Source organism: Procambarus clarkii, chromosome 37 (assembly GCF_040958095.1).
Source record: "Procambarus clarkii isolate CNS0578487 chromosome 37, FALCON_Pclarkii_2.0, whole genome shotgun sequence".
NCBI lineage: Eukaryota > Metazoa > Arthropoda > Malacostraca > Decapoda > Cambaridae > Procambarus > Procambarus clarkii.
The window spans coordinates 36,279,712-36,300,508 of NC_091186.1; the positions used below are offsets into that span (position 1 = coordinate 36,279,712).

The 20,797-nt window shown below is 43.5% G+C and overlaps 1 protein-coding gene across 3 annotated transcripts in view; it reads left to right on the forward strand.

Moving 5' to 3' along the window:
- Window positions 1–20,797, forward strand: part of LOC123749290 (E3 ubiquitin-protein ligase TRIM21-like) — a 183,559-nt gene that overhangs the window by 92,539 nt on the left and 70,223 nt on the right. For all 3 annotated transcript variants that reach the window (XM_069337391.1, XM_069337389.1, XM_069337390.1), the window contains one exon: window positions 17,930–18,000. In XM_069337391.1, coding sequence (XP_069193492.1) covers window positions 17,995–18,000 — 6 coding nt within the window. In that variant the 5' untranslated portion in view covers window positions 17,930–17,994. The remainder of the gene's footprint in view (window positions 1–17,929; window positions 18,001–20,797) is intronic.

A 20,797-nucleotide genomic window follows, 5' to 3' on the forward strand; every position in this document is an offset into this window, starting at 1 on the left:
TAGATTTCCCAATACTAACATAGCTTCTTTCTCAGACAACCTAAGGAATCTTATTATAAACAACAATCTCAACAAAAACCACATCATTCTGGGAGGAGACTTTAATATTGACCTGGGTCAACAAAATTGCTCTCAAGTTGACTATTTCCTTAACAGCATGAACTCCTGTATGCTAATCCCCACAATCACCAAACCTACCCGAGTCACTCAAACATCAGCCACTACCTTGGACCACATATGGACAAACATAACAGCTCCCCTTGTATCTGGTATAATCTACGACAGAACAACTGACCACTATCCTACCTTTCTCATAGCGAACATGGACATAACACCACCAAAAAGCAAGAAATTTTCATTTAGGCTACACAGTGAATCAGCTTTAGACAATCTTACAGAGGCACTTCACAATATTAACTGGGATTCTGAATTCAATAATACCCATGATATAAATTCATTAGCTAATCTCTTCCTCTCCAAAACTCTAAGCCTCTACAACCTTCATTGTCCCCTTCTTACCAAGCAAGTAACTGACAAAAGATTAAACAATCCATGGCTCACAAGTGGCATTCTCAACTCAATCAACAAGAAACATGAATATGAAAAGAAAGTTAGGATTGGCCTAGTTTCAAAGGAAGTAGCTAAAAGGTACTCATCAATGCTTACCAGTATCATAAGAAAGGCAAAACTTGCATATTATGTGAATAGATTCAATGAAGCAAAAGGCAACATGAAAAGCACTTGGAAAACTATCTCTAGTATCCTAGGAACTAAACAACACTCACATAACCAAATAAAATTCTACAAGGATGGGGATATACCGTCAACTGATTTAGAAATGGCAAATGAATTTAATAGTTTCTTTTCATCGGTTGGTGCTAATCTTGCCAGTAAAATCCCACAGACTCAGACACATATTAACACATATCTCTCAGGCAGCTATCCAAACTCTCTTCTCCTTTCACCAATCAGCCCGGCAGATGTTGTGTCCATCATACACTTTCTAAAAACCAATGCAGGGAACACCAGTGAAATTCCGTCCATTGTGTACAAGAGAGCCTCCCATGCCCTTGCCCCACCCATAGCACTACTGTTCAACAAATCTATAGAGTGTCACACCTTCCCTGATATCCTCAAAAAAGCAAGAGTAACGCCAGTCCATAAAGGAAGCAATCCGGCGGACGTAAACAATTATAGACCAATATCAAATCTACCCATTCTATCAAAAATATTTGAAAAAATTATTTACAAACAGCTCTATTCCTACCTCGTAAAATTCGACATACTCAGCCCCTGCCAGTTTGGCTTCCGGTCCCAAAAGAGCACCAACGATGCAATCATTAGTCTCCTTGACGTTATCTACTCAGCCCTTGACAAAAATGAGTTTCCGATTGGACTCTTCATTGACCTAAGAAAAGCCTTTGATACTGTTAATCACAACTACCTCTTACTTAAACTCCAGCGTTATGGAATCCGAGGCCTTGCCCTTGACTACATCCGATCCTATCTTAGTGACAGACACCAATATGTAACCATCAATGATACAACTTCTTCCACTCTACCAATTACCGTTGGAGTGCCACAGGGCAGCATCTTAGGACCTCTTCTATTTCTTATATATATAAACGATCTGCCTAATGTCTCTAATATTCTCAAACCTATATTGTTTGCTGACGATACTACCCTTATCTATTCAAACCTCAACCCACATACACTAAATAATGTTGTGAATAATGAATTAAAAAAAGTCCACTTATGGATGTCAACGAACAAACTAACATTAAACATCGAAAAGACTTACTACATCTTATTTGGAAGCAAATCATCAAATGCAATTCAGCTACAGATAGACAACATTAACATCAGTAATAAAAATGATGGCAAGTTTCTTGGCCTATTCCTAGACAAGAGACTCAACTTCAGCACCCACATTCAACACATAACTAAGAAAGTCTCTAAGACAGTTGGTATACTCTCCAAAATCAGATATTATGTTCCTAACTCTGCTCTCCTCTCACTATATTATGCACTAATCTACCCCTATCTTAATTATGGTATCTGTGCATGGGGGTCTACCACTGCAAACCACCTTAAGCCCATCATCACACAGCAAAAATCTGCTATCAGAATAATAACTAACTCTGCTTTCAGACAACACTCAGCTCCCTTGTTTAAATCCCTAAACTTGCTAAATATTAACTCCCTCCACACATTCTCTTGTGTCAACTACATTTACAAAACCCTGTTCTTAAATGCAAACCATGCTCTGAAACTCTCCCTGGACAGATGTAATAGGACCCATTATCACCACACCAGAAATAAATATCTCTTTGATATCCCCAGGGTCAAACTTAATCTGTGTAAACACTCTATGCAAATTAAGGGACCTAGTCTATGGAACTCACTCCCTAGTGAATTGAAAAACTGTAAAACTTTTGCCTTATTTAAAAGCAAAACCAAAAAGTACCTAACTTCATCTTCTTAGTTTCCTACACTGAGCTTTAAATTTGCTCTGTACCTAGTGTTACCCAATCTCCTAATTTTTATGTAATATCAAACAACCTTATCATTGTGTTCATTGCTGTCTTCTTTTATGTGCTAGCCATATGCTGTATTGTGACTACCAATTTTTGTCAACTACCATTCAAGCTGTCATTGCAGTCAATCTTAGCTACCTATGTGCTTTAATATACTGTACCTACAATTTTCTCTCATCTTCTTTTTTTTAATTTCATGTAATCTGTTATCATTTTTTTGTCTATAAATTTTGCAAGTACAGTGGTACCTCGCATAACGAATTTAATCCGTTCCATGTTCGTCATGTGAAACGGACGTCATACAAAACAAGTGTGCCCCATGTAACCAGTGTGATGCACTGTGTTTATTGTGAAATTCCCCAGTGTGCATGACATCAAATGTTCCCCAAAATATCATTTTTCTTTGCAAAATGATAAATTACCGTCCCTGAACATGTCTATGTGAAAGTAATTACCAAATTCCACTTACTTTGGCTGTGAGGGCGTGGACAAGGTGCGCTGTGACGTCATCAGGGCCTGGTCGCCTGTGTGTGAAGCTCCCAGACACGGTCGCGCAGGCCATTCAAGCACTGCATGTTGCCATAAATATATTTACAAATATTTGTTCTATGCATTTCCAATGCGGTTTTATTTGTTTCATTTATCGTATATGATGCATATTTGTGACCTTTACAATATGTATACAGTAGAATGTTCATAATTTTCCATGAAACTGTGATACATGTGTCAGTAATGTGTCCACAATAAATGTTTATTGTCACAATATTACGTGGTAAAAATTCACTAAAATTACAATATGTACAGTTTCACATACTATTTACACAGTAACACACTGTATTACACACTCAGTACTTTGGAGGTGTGTAATAGTCAACGAAGTAGTCCATGGTACACAGCGCGACTTTGCTCTCCTTGCACCAGCTACAGAGAGATTTTCGTTTCCTGTTTCATCGTTCTGTGTGCTTGCAAATAACGCTCTCGTGTGCACCCTTGGCTTTAGTACTTGTAGGTGGTATGTAGCCAAGCTTGTAAAGCATAAGGTAGTATTGAAATGATTATAGGAAAAGCTCAGTTTGTAAGGTAGTCTTGAAAAGATCGCTTTGTAAGGTCCCACACAGGAAGAGATTCAGCTAGCCTCAAAGAGTGTCCATCAGTCAGGAAGAGATTCAGCTAGCCTCAAAGAGTGTCCATCAGTCAGGAAGAGATTCAGGTATTCTTGAAAATATCAATGAACAACACCACCATGGAAGCCGCTAACACTGTTCATCTATGCTACTTGTATCAGATGCATCGTCATTGAACGCAGAAAACGATTCATCTATGTATCATCTATATAAATTGGAGATGGCAAGGGTGGGGCTCAGAGCTACAACTGGATACGCTCGCTGTATCATCCTCATAGGTGCTGCATCACTGGCATCCGACCGTTGTGTTAAGCCCTTATTGCGCCTAGCTTCACCAATGTTATGACCCCTTGTTCTTCAAACAATAGGGTCTGAATTGCACCGACTGAGCGCAGTCTTTCAACACCGTGTGGGACAGGTGTTTGAGAGCCAGAGGCACGTGTGCTACAAATGGTTGCTCACGCAGTACTAACCCAGCCAGCAGCCCTTGTCTTTCATATTCGTTATAACAAAAGGTTCGTTCAGTGTTTGTCGGGTAGGCTGCTCCATTATGACAGTCTTTCTTTGTTTCAAATGTGTTCCATTTGTTTTGTATTTGTCACTTACGTCTCAATAATGGAGCAGCCTACCCGACAAACACTGAACGAACCTTCATGGCATTTGTCCATTTTTCAAATTGTTTCAACAGTTCTTTTATTTTTCGTTTTTTTTTATTTAAGAAACATGGAGTAGCCGACCTGTAGACCACCGAATGAACCTTTTTGACATTTGTACTGGTTTTCAAATTCTTCATTTTTTTTATTATTTACATTTTTTGTATGTAAGAAACATGGAGCAGCCTACCTGCCGACCACCGAACGAACCTTTTGTTATAAGACAAATGAAAAATACATATTGAACACATTTGAAGAAAGGAAAATGTCATAATGGTTTATTCAGTGTATGTAAGATAGGCTTCTCCATTATTGAGACGTAAATGAAAATTACAAAACAAATGGAACACATTTGAAACAAAGAAAGATTGTTATAATGGAGCAGCCTACCTGCCGAACACCGAACGAACCTTTTTGACATTTGTTGTATATCAGACATTTCATTTATTTTTTCCTGCAAAAACGTCAATGCTTTGCAACATCTCAGCAGTCACCCTTTTATATCCCAGCATCATTAGCATCTTTAAACAAGAATAACATAATTTATGTGCATCGTCGGAGGCGTCTAAGAATGTGCAAGAAGCAGTGCGACCCCACCGTGTGGTGTTGACGTTACTCAAACCAGCGTTTGTCATACGGGACGATTTGATGCCGATCGGGCCGTTCGTTACCCAAAATGTTCGTCTTTTGGGGCAATCGTTATGCGAGGTACCACTGTATTTACCTCCTTAAAATTTTCTTAGATTAAGGACCTGCCCGAAACGCTGCGCGTGCTAGTGGCTTTACAAGACTGTAATTACCATATTTGTATCCTCACATTCCTTATGTACATTCTTGTATATGCATAAATGAATAAATAAAATAAATAAATAAATAAATCCTGATATCACAGTCCTGAAGCCAGTCCAAGTTTTATGTTAGACCCCAAGCACTCAGGTGAAGGATAAAGTACTGTAGTTCTACATTGTATGCACAACTTCAGATACACAGAAAATCACACTAAGGTGATATACATCACTGAACAATCCACTGAGGCTGTGAGGTGATGCAAACATTGCAGGTTTGCATCATCTCACAGCCCGAGTGAATTTTCTCATTGATGTATATCACTTTAGTGTGATTTTCTGTGTAAATAATAATAATAATATTATTATTTATTCAAAAGATTGTGTGTACAAAGAACATAAGAATATTGTTTAATTGAAGGGACAGAAGTTACACATACTAATGAAGCCACTATTACGCAAAGCGTTTCGGGCAAAATTAATAATAATATAGAATTTTTTTAATTAATGTTGTGACGGGATAAAACACTTAATACTATTAGAGAAGTAAGCTAACAAATTGAGAATGTTCAAGGAAAATAAAAAAATAATACAAAGAAGGTGATACTTAAGGATGACAAGCATAGACTATTACATTATGGAGTCAGTAGTTCTAGCAACAGTACAGTAGTTTATTTACATTAATTACAGAATGGAAATGCAAGGTGTAATTTAGAAAAGCAAGTGAACTGCTCATCATAACATTTTCTTTGAACAAATCAGAACAGAGAGTAACATACTATAATTTAAGCTTAATGGGGCCAACACTTACAAATAACCAAGATCATAAAGGACATGAGTAAACACTTTATCAAAGAAATGCATGAAATTAGATGACATTAAATGTAGACAGTAAATGTAGAAATTAAATGTGTGTACTCGCTTGAATGAACTATATGGGGCATAGCTGATTCATTCCAGTGTGGAATTCATTCCATCCGTTCGGCCCCAGCAACTCACTTCCCCCCCCCCCCCCAAAAAAAAAAAATACAATCACATTAATGCATATGCCAGTCCACATTTGCCTTATGAAAAATTTAAATAACAAAGAATTTGAATTGCAATGAAATAAATTGATATTGCACGTTACAGTACTGTACTTACCCTACCAGTTGAGTTTTGTAGTGCAAACTTTGTTAGCCTTAATATCCTGAGAGTGCCACACATATGAATATAAATTGTTTAAAGAACAGTAACTTTTCTAACAAATGTACATTATACACTACAGTCTGTACATAAAGTACAGACCACTAGAATCACACTACTGCAGTACACTTATATCATATAAACTACACTTTGTACATTTAATGTCATTAGATTGTGCTGTACAGCTCAATTGGTACTCCCAGGTAAGTTATGGCTAGTGCTGGGTGCTGGTATAGTGGCCTGGGCATCCTCAGAAGGTGAGTCCTTGCTAGTGCTGGGTGCTGGTCCTGTTGCCTGAGCATCCTCAGAAGGTGAGTCCTTGCTAGTGCTGGGTGCTGGTCCAGTTGCCTGGGCATCCTCGGAAGGTGAGTCCTTGCTAGTGCTGGGTGCTGGTCCTGTAGGCCTACTGTGAAACCGTACCAAAAACTTTTGAATCTTAGTTTGTTTCTTTGTTGTGAGCTTCATTATAATATCTTTCATGTCCTTTAGGTGCAGGTAATAATCTGTCAGCTCTTCATTATCAGTTACAGCATCCAAATCAAGCAGATCATTAACCTTTTGTAATGATGCAGCATATGGAATAGGTAATGCACTATCATCTTTCTCTTCCACATCCTCATCATTATTACCAATAACACACTGGATAATCTCATTATCAGTTAATTCACCATAACCTGGATCATCACCATCATTATTTAACCACGCATTCACATCAGAAAGTTGCAAATCTTCCTCACCTGCATCTCTGAATGTCTCAAAAATCGCATTATCAAAGCACTCAAAATCATAGTTATCTTCGTTTTCATTCTAACCAAGTACCAGACTCAGAATTTTATTCCATGCATTCTTTAATATGGTGACCTTCAACTCGCTCCATTCTTTGGCCTAGTTGTAAATTGCATATTTAATTGAATATTTCTTGAAGTTTTCTAGTGTTTTACTAGCCTTCGTATCCTTAGTAGGCATCTCGTCTTCCTCAGAGAGCAGAACTTCCATAATATCTGAATTCGTAGCTCTTTTATAAAGTCTTTGAGAGCATAGATAACCCTTAATCCATGGGCTGTATTACAGATGTAGTGTTTGGTGGTAAAGCCATACATGTTATTTTGCCATCAGGCGATGTTAATTTAGCAATGGGGTGAGCTGGGGCATTATCTGTCAACAACATTGCCTTTACCTCAGCTGGATGAATTCTACACATATTGATCTGCTGCTTTTCTGGGGGGAGTCCCGTCGGCTCCCTGGAGCTTTACCGGCTGATATGCTAATGTCAGACTTTGGCATCAGTCATGTGTATGGAGTTCTAGGGCCTACCGGGGACCACGAGCCAGAACCTGGCCCCCTCAGAGAGGCAAGGGGAGCAATGGCCTATAGAAACCCCCGTGTGGTTGGAAGCATTCTATGTCTGCCATCGACCGGGTCAAGCATCCAGAAAGGTAAGCATTCCAAAACAAACCCCTATTCTGGTGAAAATTGCTACCTAAGATGAACTAGTGGATAGAACTCTTCAACAGAAAACAAGGAAACTAGTATGACGTCATACGTCACCGCGCCGCTGTCTGCGCAGCTCCCCCCTCCCCGGGAGGGGGAAGGGGGAGCCCCAGACCTCCCATGCCGGCTATCCACCCATCAGTTCTTCGGCTGATGCTATAGGCAATGGTTATGTGCTCCGGCTCCAGTGGTTGTTTCAGCACTGTACTGTCTCCACTCGATCATCCGGACTATATGGGAAGGACCCCCAGCCGGATTATCACATTTTTCGGATAATGGTACTTTTTCACCTACGAGTCCAAAAGTGACCATTTCCAACTATTTTTATACTACAAACAACATAATTTGAATTGCCTTGCCACATACAATTATTAAATATTCAACTAGAAACCTCAACTTACCTTGTTGGTGTTCGTCTTCTTGATTGATGCCACACATCTTGAAGTTAAAAATTCTTAACAATTTACGTAACCTATACTAACACAACACTAAAATTAACACTTAAAATTACTGTACAGTTCATTAAGCTAAGTTAGTTTTGACTGCCAGCTGCTGAAGCCTCACTGGTTGAGGGCATTTGGGTTGCCTGTGAGGCCTCACTTGTTGAAGGCGCTTGCTTGCACCTCACTTGTTGAAGCGCTTGCATGCCCTCACTTGTTGAAGGCGCTTGGCTTGCCTGTGACTCCTCACTTGTTAAAGGCGCTTGCTTGCGCCTCACTTGTTGAAAGCGCTTGGCTTGCCTGTGGCACGTCACTTGTTGAAAGCACTTGGCTTGCCTGTAATGCCTCACTTGTTAAAGGAGCTTGGCTTGCCTGTGGCGCCTCACTTGTTGAAGGCGCTTGGCTGCCTGTGACGCCTCACTGGTTGAACAACACGTAACTTGTCTTTAATTGCTAGGACAATCTTCTTCCTCTTAACACTTCCAGAACGATTGATGCTGCTACCAGACATAGTTTTGGCCAAAAATTTTCAAAATTACTATGAAAATTAAGAAAGTTATTTAAAAAAATATTTCACTAATGGTGCAACACTGTGAGGCCGCACTGGTTGAGGTGTATAACAGTGACTTGTCTTTAATTGTTAGGACAACTTTCTTCCTCTTAACACCTCCAGAACGATTGATGCTGCTACCAGACATAGTCTTGGCCAAAAATGTTCAAAGTTACTATGAAAATAAAAAAGTTATTTAAAAAAATATTTCACTAATGGCGCAGCACTGTGTATAACACGAGGGACGGACGCACATGGGTTGACCAGTGTTGGACGGGTCCACTTGGGGTGGGGCAGCTATAGCGCGTTACGTAGGCCGCCAGGAGGAAAAAATTCACAATATTTTTGAAGGAAACTTCAGCCTGTGCACAATGCTTTTAGGAAACTTATTTATTTGTTATTACATAATTACTAGTACTTATTTCATTTGTTTTTGGCTATGATTAATTGTTCTAAAATTAATGGTAATTCCTGTACCCAGGTGATCCCTCCTGACGCTCCCCTCCCACCCTCCCAACACCACCCACCCTCCCAACACCACCCACCCACCCCACCCCCCTCCTCCACCATGCGTCTAGAGCCACAGACGGGATTAATACGGTATGGCCGTATTTTCATCCGGCCAAACCAGCTTTTATCCGGTTCCTGTGGCCATTTTGGCCGGATATTGTGATAACTTTATCCGATCACGATTTTGGCCGTATAAGGGCGTTTTCTGGATGTTTGAATCCCGGATAATCGCGGGGTTACAGTACCTAGAGTGTGGTGTCTGTTTTCTAGGTGGTGCGTGAGCCGGGAGTGATTCTTCAGTACTCGGGCTGCATGCGCCTAGGGTTCCCTTCCCTAGGTGCCCTGTAAGTACTGCCCTTGGGGCTTGGGGCCACCTTCCACAAGTTCCTTGGGTCCTGCCCCTGCTTGGCCGTTTACTGCTTGGTTTTCGGCCGCTCTTTGTGTGCTCGGGTCTTCTGTCTCCCTTGTTCGCCTTAGAGTAAGGGGCAGTGTTTGCACTGGTGGGGCGCAGGGTACTGTGCAGCTTATCTTTACCAATCATAGCGGCCTGCTCTGTTCCGCTTGGGTACGCTGTCCTCTTGCGGGGTTTTCTTTTTCTTTTTGTTTATCTACCTGGTGGGGGGGGGGGTCTGCCTTCGTTCTTGCCCCTTGTGTCCCTTGTGTTCTGAGTATTTTCTGGTGGTTCCCCCTGCTAGGTCCCCGTGAGTGTACACGTCCTGGGGGTTCAGCTCTTAGAAAGTTGTTTGGTAGCTTTGGGTGCCGGTTAGCAGTACCCTGCCTGGGATTACCTGAGCGCGAGTCCTCTTAAAGTAAACGCTCGGGACCCTGGGAAACCCCTGGGGGCGCGCGGGTCCGATGGATGTGACCCCAGAGTCCCCCCCCCCCTCGCTTCCAGCGAGTTTGAGAGTTGCTCTTACCCTTTGTCTCTGGGTGACTCTGTTTTGCCTCCGTCTGCTGCCTGTGGGGTCGGTGACACCTTCGACCCGGAGTCCTGCGAGTTTGGTTGCTCGTTGTGGCTCATTTACCCAGTTGTGCTAACAAAGTGGGTGCGGGCAGCAGGGGCATTGCACTTGAGCCTTGGTGGTGGCAACGTTCCATCTCCTTGTGCCGGCTGGGTTTCGGTGGTCGCGCCCGAGATCTTCTCGCGGCTCCACCTTTTTCCTGGGCTCGGAGGGGCCTTGTCGGGGCTGCTTATGTTCTGCCTCGTGGTCTCGCCTCCGGTTGGTGGTCGGGTGGCTTCGTGGTAGGTGTCCCACCTGCGTGCTTCTCTTGGCGGCAGTATGGGGTATTTTGGCGGTCCTTCCTTTTCCTGTCCCTTCTTAGGTGGTTACTCTTGTTAGCTTGGTTTACTCTCGGCTTGGTTTTCTAGTGGGGGTTGGGGGCCGTCGTCTTGCCACATACTGTCGCCTCTTTTCGTGCGGCGCAGGCGGAGCCGCTTCAGCTTGCTTTCGGTCTTGGTGTTGCTTCTGCACCGTTAGTAAGCTGTCTTGTGCGTCGTTTCACCTCCGGCCTGTTCGTGCGCCGCTTGCACCATCCTGGTCTCTGGTCAGCGTGCTCTGTCTTCTCCTCGGTTGGTAGTGCCCCTTCGGTTCCGGTGTGTTTTTTCGTCGGCTCTTTCCTTTGGGCCTTTGTTACGGACCCGAGTCCAGCGTCCGAGCCCGGAGCAGTGACGCCCACGCCATCTGTGGGTCAGCTCCTGAAACCCCCTCCAAATGGACGGCGCCATCAAGTGAGGGCAGGAAATACGGGCCACAAGGGCTAGTTACCCGTCCTGATCAGCTCATAACACAGCCGCTGCTGACCTCTGGTGAGGTGGAGCTTAGACAGCAACGCCATCTATGGAGTGGATACGTCGGGCGTTTGTGTCTAAGCCTGTAAGTAAGGTGTCCTAGTGTGTCCCTGTTACTGATGACGTGTCTGATTACAGAGTCGACCTGGGACTGCTGTAATGGAAGTTGGATCAGTCTACCCAAGGCAGTCGTCTCGTCTCCAAGTGTTTGCTGCAGCAGCTGTGAGTCGCCCCCCGGATGAACACTGTGGTGTTAGCCTGCCTGTGAAGTGGCAGTTGAAGGATTGTCATACCCGGGACTGACTGGTGGAGACGCTTAACCACTGGGGTGTTGTGGAAAGGAGAGTGACCTGTGGGATCACACGAGGCTCCTGACTAGGGTTCGCTACCTTAGTATCGATCGTGGAGTGGCCTAACCAGCGTTGCTGTTTGGAACCTGCCAGCTGCCGGCTGGACTTGTGGTTGAAGGCCTCCACGATGGTGCCCCCAGTGGAACTGTGATTTGGCTGGCCTGTGGCCAGGGTAGACTCAAGATTCTCGAAGGATTCGTCGTGAGGCCACAAGAGCACCAAGAGCTTAGCATCGTGAGCGCTGTGAATGTCCAGAGTCTTCAGAAGAAGACAACAGTGTATCTAATAGTGTTTATACCCCCCCCCCCCGTGTAATCTTTTATATAGTATTTATGGTGACGGTGTTAATTATAGTATTAAGTTTTTGACTTTATTTCCCTTCCCCTTTTATTTTTCTTGCGTTACGGATCACATCCCTTGAAAGCCACTACTAGCTTGGGGCCGGATACCCTATCTCTAACAACATCAGAGAAAGAACCCGGTTGCGACCCGAGAGGGCCGTAACAGCCTTTGCCTCTGGGGGTCGCGTCGCTGAGTTTTCTTGCTCCTTCTGTTTTAGCGTTTTGGTTGTTTGGTGGCAGCAGTCTCCATCTTTTCTGGCGCGGGGTGGGGCTGCTGCATTCTGGAGGGGTCCAGGGTTTGTTGGTGCTTCGTTGGTCGGGCCGGGGGTGTGTCGTTTTTGTGTTCAGAGGCGGCCCTCCGCTGTTGTTTGCGTGCCACGGCGTTTGGGTCCGGAGCGCGTTTTGCGTTGATCCGGTTCTGTTCTTCCCGGTTCGCGGGTGATAGTGTCCCGGGTGGTCAGCCGTGTTCTTGCGGCTAAGCTGCCTGTGTTCTTCCCTCATGCCTGTGGCGTTCGTGGCTTCGCTGCTCTCGCTGCCGTCTGGGCGACGTGGCCTTGCGGTCTTTCGGGCATGGATTTTTGGTGTTCGTGCAGGGGCCTTGCTGCTCGTGGTTCTCGTGTTGTTCCCGGGATTTTCGGGGCTGTGGCGCCTTGGATTGGCGTTTGCTGCCGGTTGTCTCGCCTCCTTGGGGGGGTGCGTGGTGTCCGCCTCCCGGTTCTGTCCCTTTGACCTTCCTCTGTGGGTAGTTAGCTCCAGGGAGCCGACGGGGCTCCCCCCAGAAAACCAGCATTGAATGTAATGAAACGCCATTTTCTGGGTGAGACCCGGAGGCTCCCCGGCAACCCTCCCTCCCTCCGGTCGGCGTTTTTCGCGTGTTTTGACATCCAGCCTCAGAACTGATGGGTGGATAGCCGGCGTGGGAGGTCTGGGGCTTCCCCTTCCCCCTCCCGGGGAGGGGGGAGCTACGCAGACAGCGGCGCGGTGACGTATGACATCATACTAGTTTCGTTGTTTTCTGTTGAAGAGTTCAATCCACTAGTTCGGCTTAGGTAGCAATTTTCACCAGAATAGGGGTTTGTTTTGGAATGCTTACCTTTCTGGATGCTTGACCCGGTCGATGGCAGACATAGAATGCTTCCAACCATACGGGGGTTTCTATAGGCCATTGCTCCCCTTGCCTCTCTGAGGGGGCCAGGTTCTGGCTCGTGGTCCCCGGTAGGCCCTAGAACTCCATACACATGACTGATGCCAAAGTCTGACATTAGCATATCAGCCGGTAAAGCTCCGGGGAGCCTCCGGGTCTCACCCAGAAAATGGCGTTTCATTACATTCAACGCTGGTTTTTTACTTCTTTACAAAAGTGATTCTGGAACCAATCCTCAAAAATAATCTGTGTGAACCAGGCATTTTTTGTGTTGTAGTAGATGACAGGTAATCTGTTCATACAGTTTTTCAATGCTCTGAATTTCGCAGATTTCCCAACAATTGCGTACTTTGTTCGGTGACTGTTATCTGCGTTACAGCACAATAATGCTGAAAATCTTTCCTTCTTTACCTTGCAACCAGGAATACCCTACTCAAGCCTGAAGGTCAAAGTGTTTCTTTGAAGGCATTTCCAGTTAAAGCCTGTTACATCTGCATTGTACACTTAAAACCAGCTTAGATTATTATATATAATGTGCTGAGAAAGTTTATGCTTATATGTATTATCACTTCCAACATCTGCACTTAATGCCTCGCCACAAATTTTCTTGTTAATGATGTCATACCTCTCTTTAAATCGACATACCCATTCAATGCTAGCCTTGAAATTGTCTATGTTTAACTTTACAACAAGTCTTTCAGCTGCATTTCTAATGGAATCAACTGAAACAGCAATTCCTTTCGCATCATGCTGTGTAAACCATTTAAATACAGACGAGTCCAGACCCGTATACTTAGCAGGCCTCAATTTTTCCTGTTGCCTATTGCATCAGTTTGAGCAAAGAATTTCTTAATATTATCCTTCTGCTTTTTTTTTATCACAAACTGTAGCTTTACCAATGGTGAATTGTTGGGCGAGTTGAGTGACAGAGTATCCACGCTCTGCTTTCTCTATCAAGTCAACTTTCTAATCAATTGACAAATATTTTCTCTTTTGTTTTATACCTTCAATACCATGAATGCTGCTCTGAGACATCTTGACAGATTAAATGAGTTCAAACAGTAAAATTTTTTCAAATTTATCACTAAATCCTTCACGATCGAGCCCGACGTTTTTACCCCAGGAAGAAGAGAAGCACATGTTGCCAGCCATCTCATCCAGACTCAACGTGTTGACATGACCTGTGCTTATTTTATAGGCATACTCAAAATTTAATGTACATATTGACTGTTACAAATTGTTTTATTTAAAATATTATTATTGTTATAATTAGAGAAATATTGTTAGTTTTGAAGTTTTATGCATTTTATACAGTACAGTTCTGTATTAACCCATAAGCTGTGTATGGCATACATATACGACAGGACCTGATGGCAAAGTTCAATTTCTCAAAATTGCTCTAATGCTTTCCAATTTTTTGTGCATACTAGCAAATCCTGCAACTTTGTTTAAATGATCACAAACGTAACTTAAAAAATAAGAAAATAAAAAATAATTACTGTATAAAATTGAATATTGAATACTTCAGATTTCGAGATCAGCTGCAAAAATATATACTATCACCAATTGTTCATTTGGTGTTATTATGCTCTCAGAATAGTATATGATCTTCATTTTCATAGATTTAGAATATATGTTTTCAGTTTAGTTTACTGTAAAAAAAATCGTCAATGTGGCATTTGAATTATGCGCCAAATTTAGAAAAAAATTGATAACTACAAACGTTTAGTGTTTGTGAAAAATCCATTCTAATAGGATTGTAGAACAGACAGCTGTGAACGTTATTTGTAAAAATGCTAAGAATCAGTCCGGGCGGTGGTGGATGATGACAAGACCACACACTAGAATGTGAAGGGATGACGACGTTTCGGTCCGTCTTGGACCATTCTCAAGTCGATTGTGATGAGGAAGTAGAGACAGGCAATAAATAGGCATGAGAGAGATGAGGAGCAAAGTAAGGTGTAGTAGAGGGGCTAGTTGTAGGAACTGCAGAGGGCCTATTGGCCCATACGAGGCAGTTCCTATTATAACCACCGAAAGAGAAGGAGAAAATAATGAGAAGAGGAAAGCAAGGGAACGTAAGAGAAGACAATGAACAGAAAAAAGAGAGAAAAGAGAAAGAAAGGAAAGAGAAAGAAAGGTAAATGGAAAGGGTAAGCTATGTAAGGTCATGTTTGTTAGAAAGATTAGAGCATTTGAGTATATACTGTGAAAGGGAAGAGTCCACAGCAACAAAGCCAGGACTCAAGTTCATGTTGGGTACATTGTGTATTAGAGCCGATTCAACAAGACGGCGTTTGTGTAGAGTAGAGGCAGGAAAGATTATTTTGGAGGAAGACCAATCAATGGGATGATTAGAATCCCTCACATGGCAGAAGAGAGCATTGTTAGTGTCTGCAGACTTAACACTTCACTGGATATGTGGGCCTGCGGGCCGCTACAAGCAACAGCCTGGTGGATCAAACGTTCACAAGTCAAGCCTGGCCTCAGGCCGGACTTGGGGGAGTAGAAGAACTCCCAGAACCCCATCAACCAGGTATCAGTCAGAAACTGAATTTTTTGAAGCTGACTCAAAGTTTGAGATAATTGAAGTTGAAGTTATCAACAATGAATAAGGTAGTTCTAATTCATTTATTTACTTATATGTTTTAATAAAGGTTGTTTGGCATTCGTACTCGAATATGTGAAAGTTGTAGGTCAATGTGTGTTGGAATGATGTTAAGAAAAAATAACCCCCAAAAAACTAAATATAGGGAAAATTATAATGATTTAGAGGATAAAAATGTATACTTTATAGAAGTGATAAAGCCCTAATCTGGTCCCTAATCATCAAAACTGCCTAAAGAGAAAAAGAAAATAGAATTTGAAATCTGTGAAAAACTCAGTAAAAAAAATTCAAAGTCCCAAGTTCAGCCAGTTGTGACTGATTTATTGGGTGACCAATTTCATTCTATCTTGACATAGTTAGGGATGGGTATGCACTCTCCAGGATGTAGAAGTTACAACGAAATGGTTACAAAAAAAATGGACATTGGTGAAAGCAACAGATATTAACATTAGGCAATGCATGTTTATGATATTTAACAAAATAGAGCATGATAACATATTCATTATTATTGGTATTATTATGTATTACTCAGCAATGCTATACAGACACCAGCTGCATATCCACTTTGTGGATACTTCTTGCTGCTATTCTTCTTCTTTGTACATTGGACAAGTGCTTGCATCTCTTTATTACTGCATTATCCCTCAGTTCCAGTTAATAGGAGCTGTTCTCCTTATCAACAAAATATTTTCCTTTTTAAAAAAAATTGTCTAAAATACATTTCTGAAAATATTGGAATGAAACTTTCATGATGCTTATGCCAATAAGTTGGAGATTTGTTTAACATTTAATATTAATTTTCACATAATTCAAATATTTTTTGTCCAGCCCCAGCTTTTACAGCCCAGGCTGTAGCAGTTTTAGGGTTAATGCACGTGGTTTGTATTACGTAGGCTGTCAGAGAGAGGGAGGGGAGGCAGCCGAAAACCTGCCCATACCCCCTTCCCCTTTCTTGCCCACCCTCCATACTCCTGCCCATCCTCCTTATTCCTGCCCACCCTTCTTATTCCTGCCCACCCTCCTTACTCCTGCCCACCCTCCTTACTCCTGCCCACCCTCCTTACTCCTGCCCACCCTCCTTACTCCTGCCCACCCTCCTTACTCCTGGCCACCCTCCTTACTCCTGCCCACCCTCCTTACTCCTACCCACCCTCCTTACTCCTGGCCACCCTTCTTACTCCTGCCCACCCTCCTTACTCCTGGCCACCCTTCTTACTCCTGCCCACCCTCCTTACTCTTGGCCACCCTTCTTACTCCTGCCCACCCTCCTTACTCCTGGCCACCCTCCTTACTCCTGGCCACCCTCCTTACTCCTGCCCACCCTCCTTACTCCTGGCCACCCTCCTTACTCCTGCCCACCCTCCTTACTCCTGCCCACCCTTCTTACTCCTGCCCACCCTCCTTACTCCTGGCCACCCTTCTTACTCCTGCTCACCCTCCTTACTCCTGCCCACCCTCCTTACTCCTGCCCACCCTCCTTACTCCTGCCCACCCTCCTTACTCCTGCCCACCCTCCTTACTCCTGCCCACCTCACCCCTCCTACTCCTGCCCACCCTCCTTACTCCTGCCCACCCTCCTTACTCCTGCCCACCCTCCTTACTCCTGCCACCCTCCTTACTCCCTGCCCACCCCTTCTTACTCCTGCCCACCCTCCTTACTCCTGCCCACCCTCCTTACTCCTGCCCACCCTCCTTACTCCTGGCCACCCTTCTTACTCCTGCCCACCCTCCTTACTCCTACCCACCCTCCTTACTCCTGGCCACCCTTCTTACTCCTGCCCACCCTCCTTACTCCTGGCCACCCTTCTTACTCCTGCCCACCCTCCTTACTCCTGCCCACCCTCCTTACTCCTGCCCACCCTTCCTTATACTGCCCACCCTCCTTACTCCTGGCCACCTCCTTACTCCTGCCCACCCTCCTTACTCCTGCCACCCTTCTTACTCCTGCCCACCCTCCTTACTCCTGGCCACCCTTCCTTACTCCTGCCCACCCTCCTTACTCCTGCCCACCCTCCTTACTCCTGCCCACCCTCCTTACTCCTGCCCACCCTTCTTACTCCTGCCCACCCTCCTTACTCCTGGCCACCCTTCTTACTCCTGCCCACCCTCCTTACTCCTGCCCACCCTCCTTACTCCTAGCCACCCTTCTTACTCCTGCCCACCCTCCTTACTCCTGGCCACCCTTCTTACTCCTCCCCACCCTCCTTACTCCTGGCCACCCTCCTTACTCCTGCCCACCCTCCTTACTCCTGCCCACCCTCCTTACTCCTGCCCACCCTCCTTACTCCTGCCCACCCTCGTTACTTTTGCTCAAAGCACAATACCTAAAAAAAATTATTTAATTTTTCTAAACATTTACTATGTTTTGGTGAGAAAAATTTAGTCATAGAAACCTTAAATTTGTTTTATTTTGCCTTAATAGGTAATACTGCTTCCAGTCTCTGCTCGGCTACCCAGGACGATAGCAAACACAACTTTTGCCCATTAATGATGGTAAGGACAATTTTATTCTTACTGTACTACCAGTGTGTGTGTTTATCATGTTGATGTCAATAACCAGTGATTGTGAGTGTATTAATCAAGATATTTTCATTAACTAGTGTATTAATGTTGGCGTTGTCATTTACCAGTGATGGCGAGTGTATTAGTTATAATCATTACCCTGTGATGGTGAGTGTATTAATCATATTGGCATGACTCAGTGATGGTGAGTGTATTAACCCGTGTGTTGCTAAGGGCTATTTACCCCTTGTCACCCACAGGCGTGTAACAAAAAAGAAAAAAAAAATTCTTCCTAACCTGTTAACTTGTGTTCCCTGACCACGAGAGAGAGAAAAAAATTAATCCTACTTACAAATGACATAAATGAGCCGACAATATGAGCGATGACGTCACACCCTGCATGCTTGTTCATGCAAGGTGCGTCCCAGAGGCATCGCGCGCAGTCCTCAAGCAGTCAGAATTGCCACAAATTTATTTTTGCTGCATTATTTACAGTGTCTAGGCATATTTTATCACAAATATTATTCACTAATTGTGTTGCATATAATATTACTTCATGTTCAATGGTAATAAATGTTGCATACATTGAGTATACACATGCGCACAAAAATATTTTCCCATTATGCAAATATAATATGTATTCACATTGTTCATTATTATATTTACACACATGCACACACTATTTACAGGTTTTTGCACTATTATTGCACATTTAGAATTCTTGGAGAGAGTGGTAGTTGTTGAAGCAGTTGACAGCACACAAATGGGACTGCACATGCTTCACACCATGTTTGCACAAGTTTACGTTTCTGATCTCTTTTATTGTTCTACAAACTAAGCAATCACGTTGGCCTATTGCACACTTTCCAGCTGGTGGCAAATATTTCAGTCTGTGTGCTTGAAAGCCCTCCTTGTGAGCGAGCCTGGGTGTAGCAGCATGCTGCAACACTGGGTTTTTTTTTTTTTTTTTGAGATATATACAAGAGTTGTTACATTCTTGTACAGCCACTAGTACGCGTAGCGTTTCGGGCAAGTCCTTAATCCTATGGTCCCTGGAATACGATCCCCTGCCGCGAAGAATCGTTTTTTCATCCAAGTACACATTTTACTGTTGCGTTAAACAGAGGCTACAGTTAAGGAATTGCGCCCAGTAAATCCTCCCCGGCCAGGAAACGAACCCATGACATAGCGCTCGCGGAACGCCAGGCGAGTGTCTTACCACTGCACCACGGAGACTGGTTCATGATGGGTCTTTGTATGCCAGAAACATCTTTGCCAAACTTTGCTAATAACTGTGTCCAAGTGTAAAAGCAAACGAACGGAAACTTGGTTTATGTCCAGTTTTCACCAGATACATATTATAGCTGTTCAACATGCTCATGTCAACAAGACGGAAAAACACTTTTCTCGTCCATTTCAATGTTTTCCGCACTCACTCGACACTGCCCACCATCATGTCAAATTTATTAACGAAATGCATGTTGATATTATAGTCAAGAACACAATCTGGCTTATTGGTTCTTGCGTTACTCGGTTCACCTTGCCACTGTTCACAATTGTACTATCATGAACGGTTGTCAGCAAGTTCACTTCTCTCTTGTCTTTCCACCTAACTGAGTGTATTTGATCACTTTTTCTTAGCTGGCAGTCACCAACTTCAAGTTTGTCAAACACTGGCATTTCCCTTCTTCTTGGCTTTACTGTGCCAAACAATCCAATTCTATTTTAAATCAAGAACCTAGATTGCAAGGGACTTGTATAGCAGTTATCCGTGTATAAAATGTGGCCCTTGTTCATCTATGGTGCCATCAGTGACTTTACCACACTACCTGAGAAACCATGTTGGTCGTTACCGAGAATGTCTACATCGCTAGCAGAATACAGAATCGTGTGTAACACGTATCCTGTTTCAGTCACGAAGAACAAAGAATTTTAATCCAAATCTGTTGCGTTTGGAGGGAATATACTGCTTGAATGCAACACGTCCTCTGAAAAGCACAAGGGAATCGTCAATCACCAGCTTCTGTGCTTGTATGTAGAAATCTCTGAACTTTCCAACTTTATTCATATAGTGCCTGACTCTCCAAAGTCTATCATCCTCTGTCCGGTCCTCATTACTTGCAAAATGAAGACACCTGAGGAGTATCTGAAACCTGTCTCGGGACATATATTTCCCGAAGAAAGGTGTTGGAATAGTCTGGCCTTTGCTCCAATAATCTGTGATAGCATGTTTGACACAATGTTTCATCAACATACATATTGCCAAAAATACATACATTTCACCTATAGTAGTGTTATTCCAACGCTGCAATCGTGAATATTCTGTTATCTCTTTTCCAATGAGATGAGTCGCATGAAGGTTCATTTCGTATACAATATATTCCATGAGCGGCTCATCATAAAATGTTGTAAAGTAATCCATTTCACACATGTCCTCACCATTATCAGGGAAAAGGTCTGTAATCCCAACTTCTTTATTGTCAAAGGCAGGAATTAGAGGAATAAAATCATCACCATCACTCCACACAAGTACACCTGCTGTCCTGCGAGACGCAACAGCAGCACGACAGCGAGGAAGTGTTGCACATCGTGGACCAGGAGCTAAAGTCCATCTACGCAAAGTACGGGCGCTATGTAAACGTGAGGTGAAATCACGTGAACATGAGGGTCTTGGTTCCTCATGTGGTGCCATGCGGCGGCGCTTGGCCGGGCGAGACGCTGCTGACGCGACAAATTCTTGCCCAGTATCACCACTGGTACTAGCAACAGGCATGATAACACTATGCTC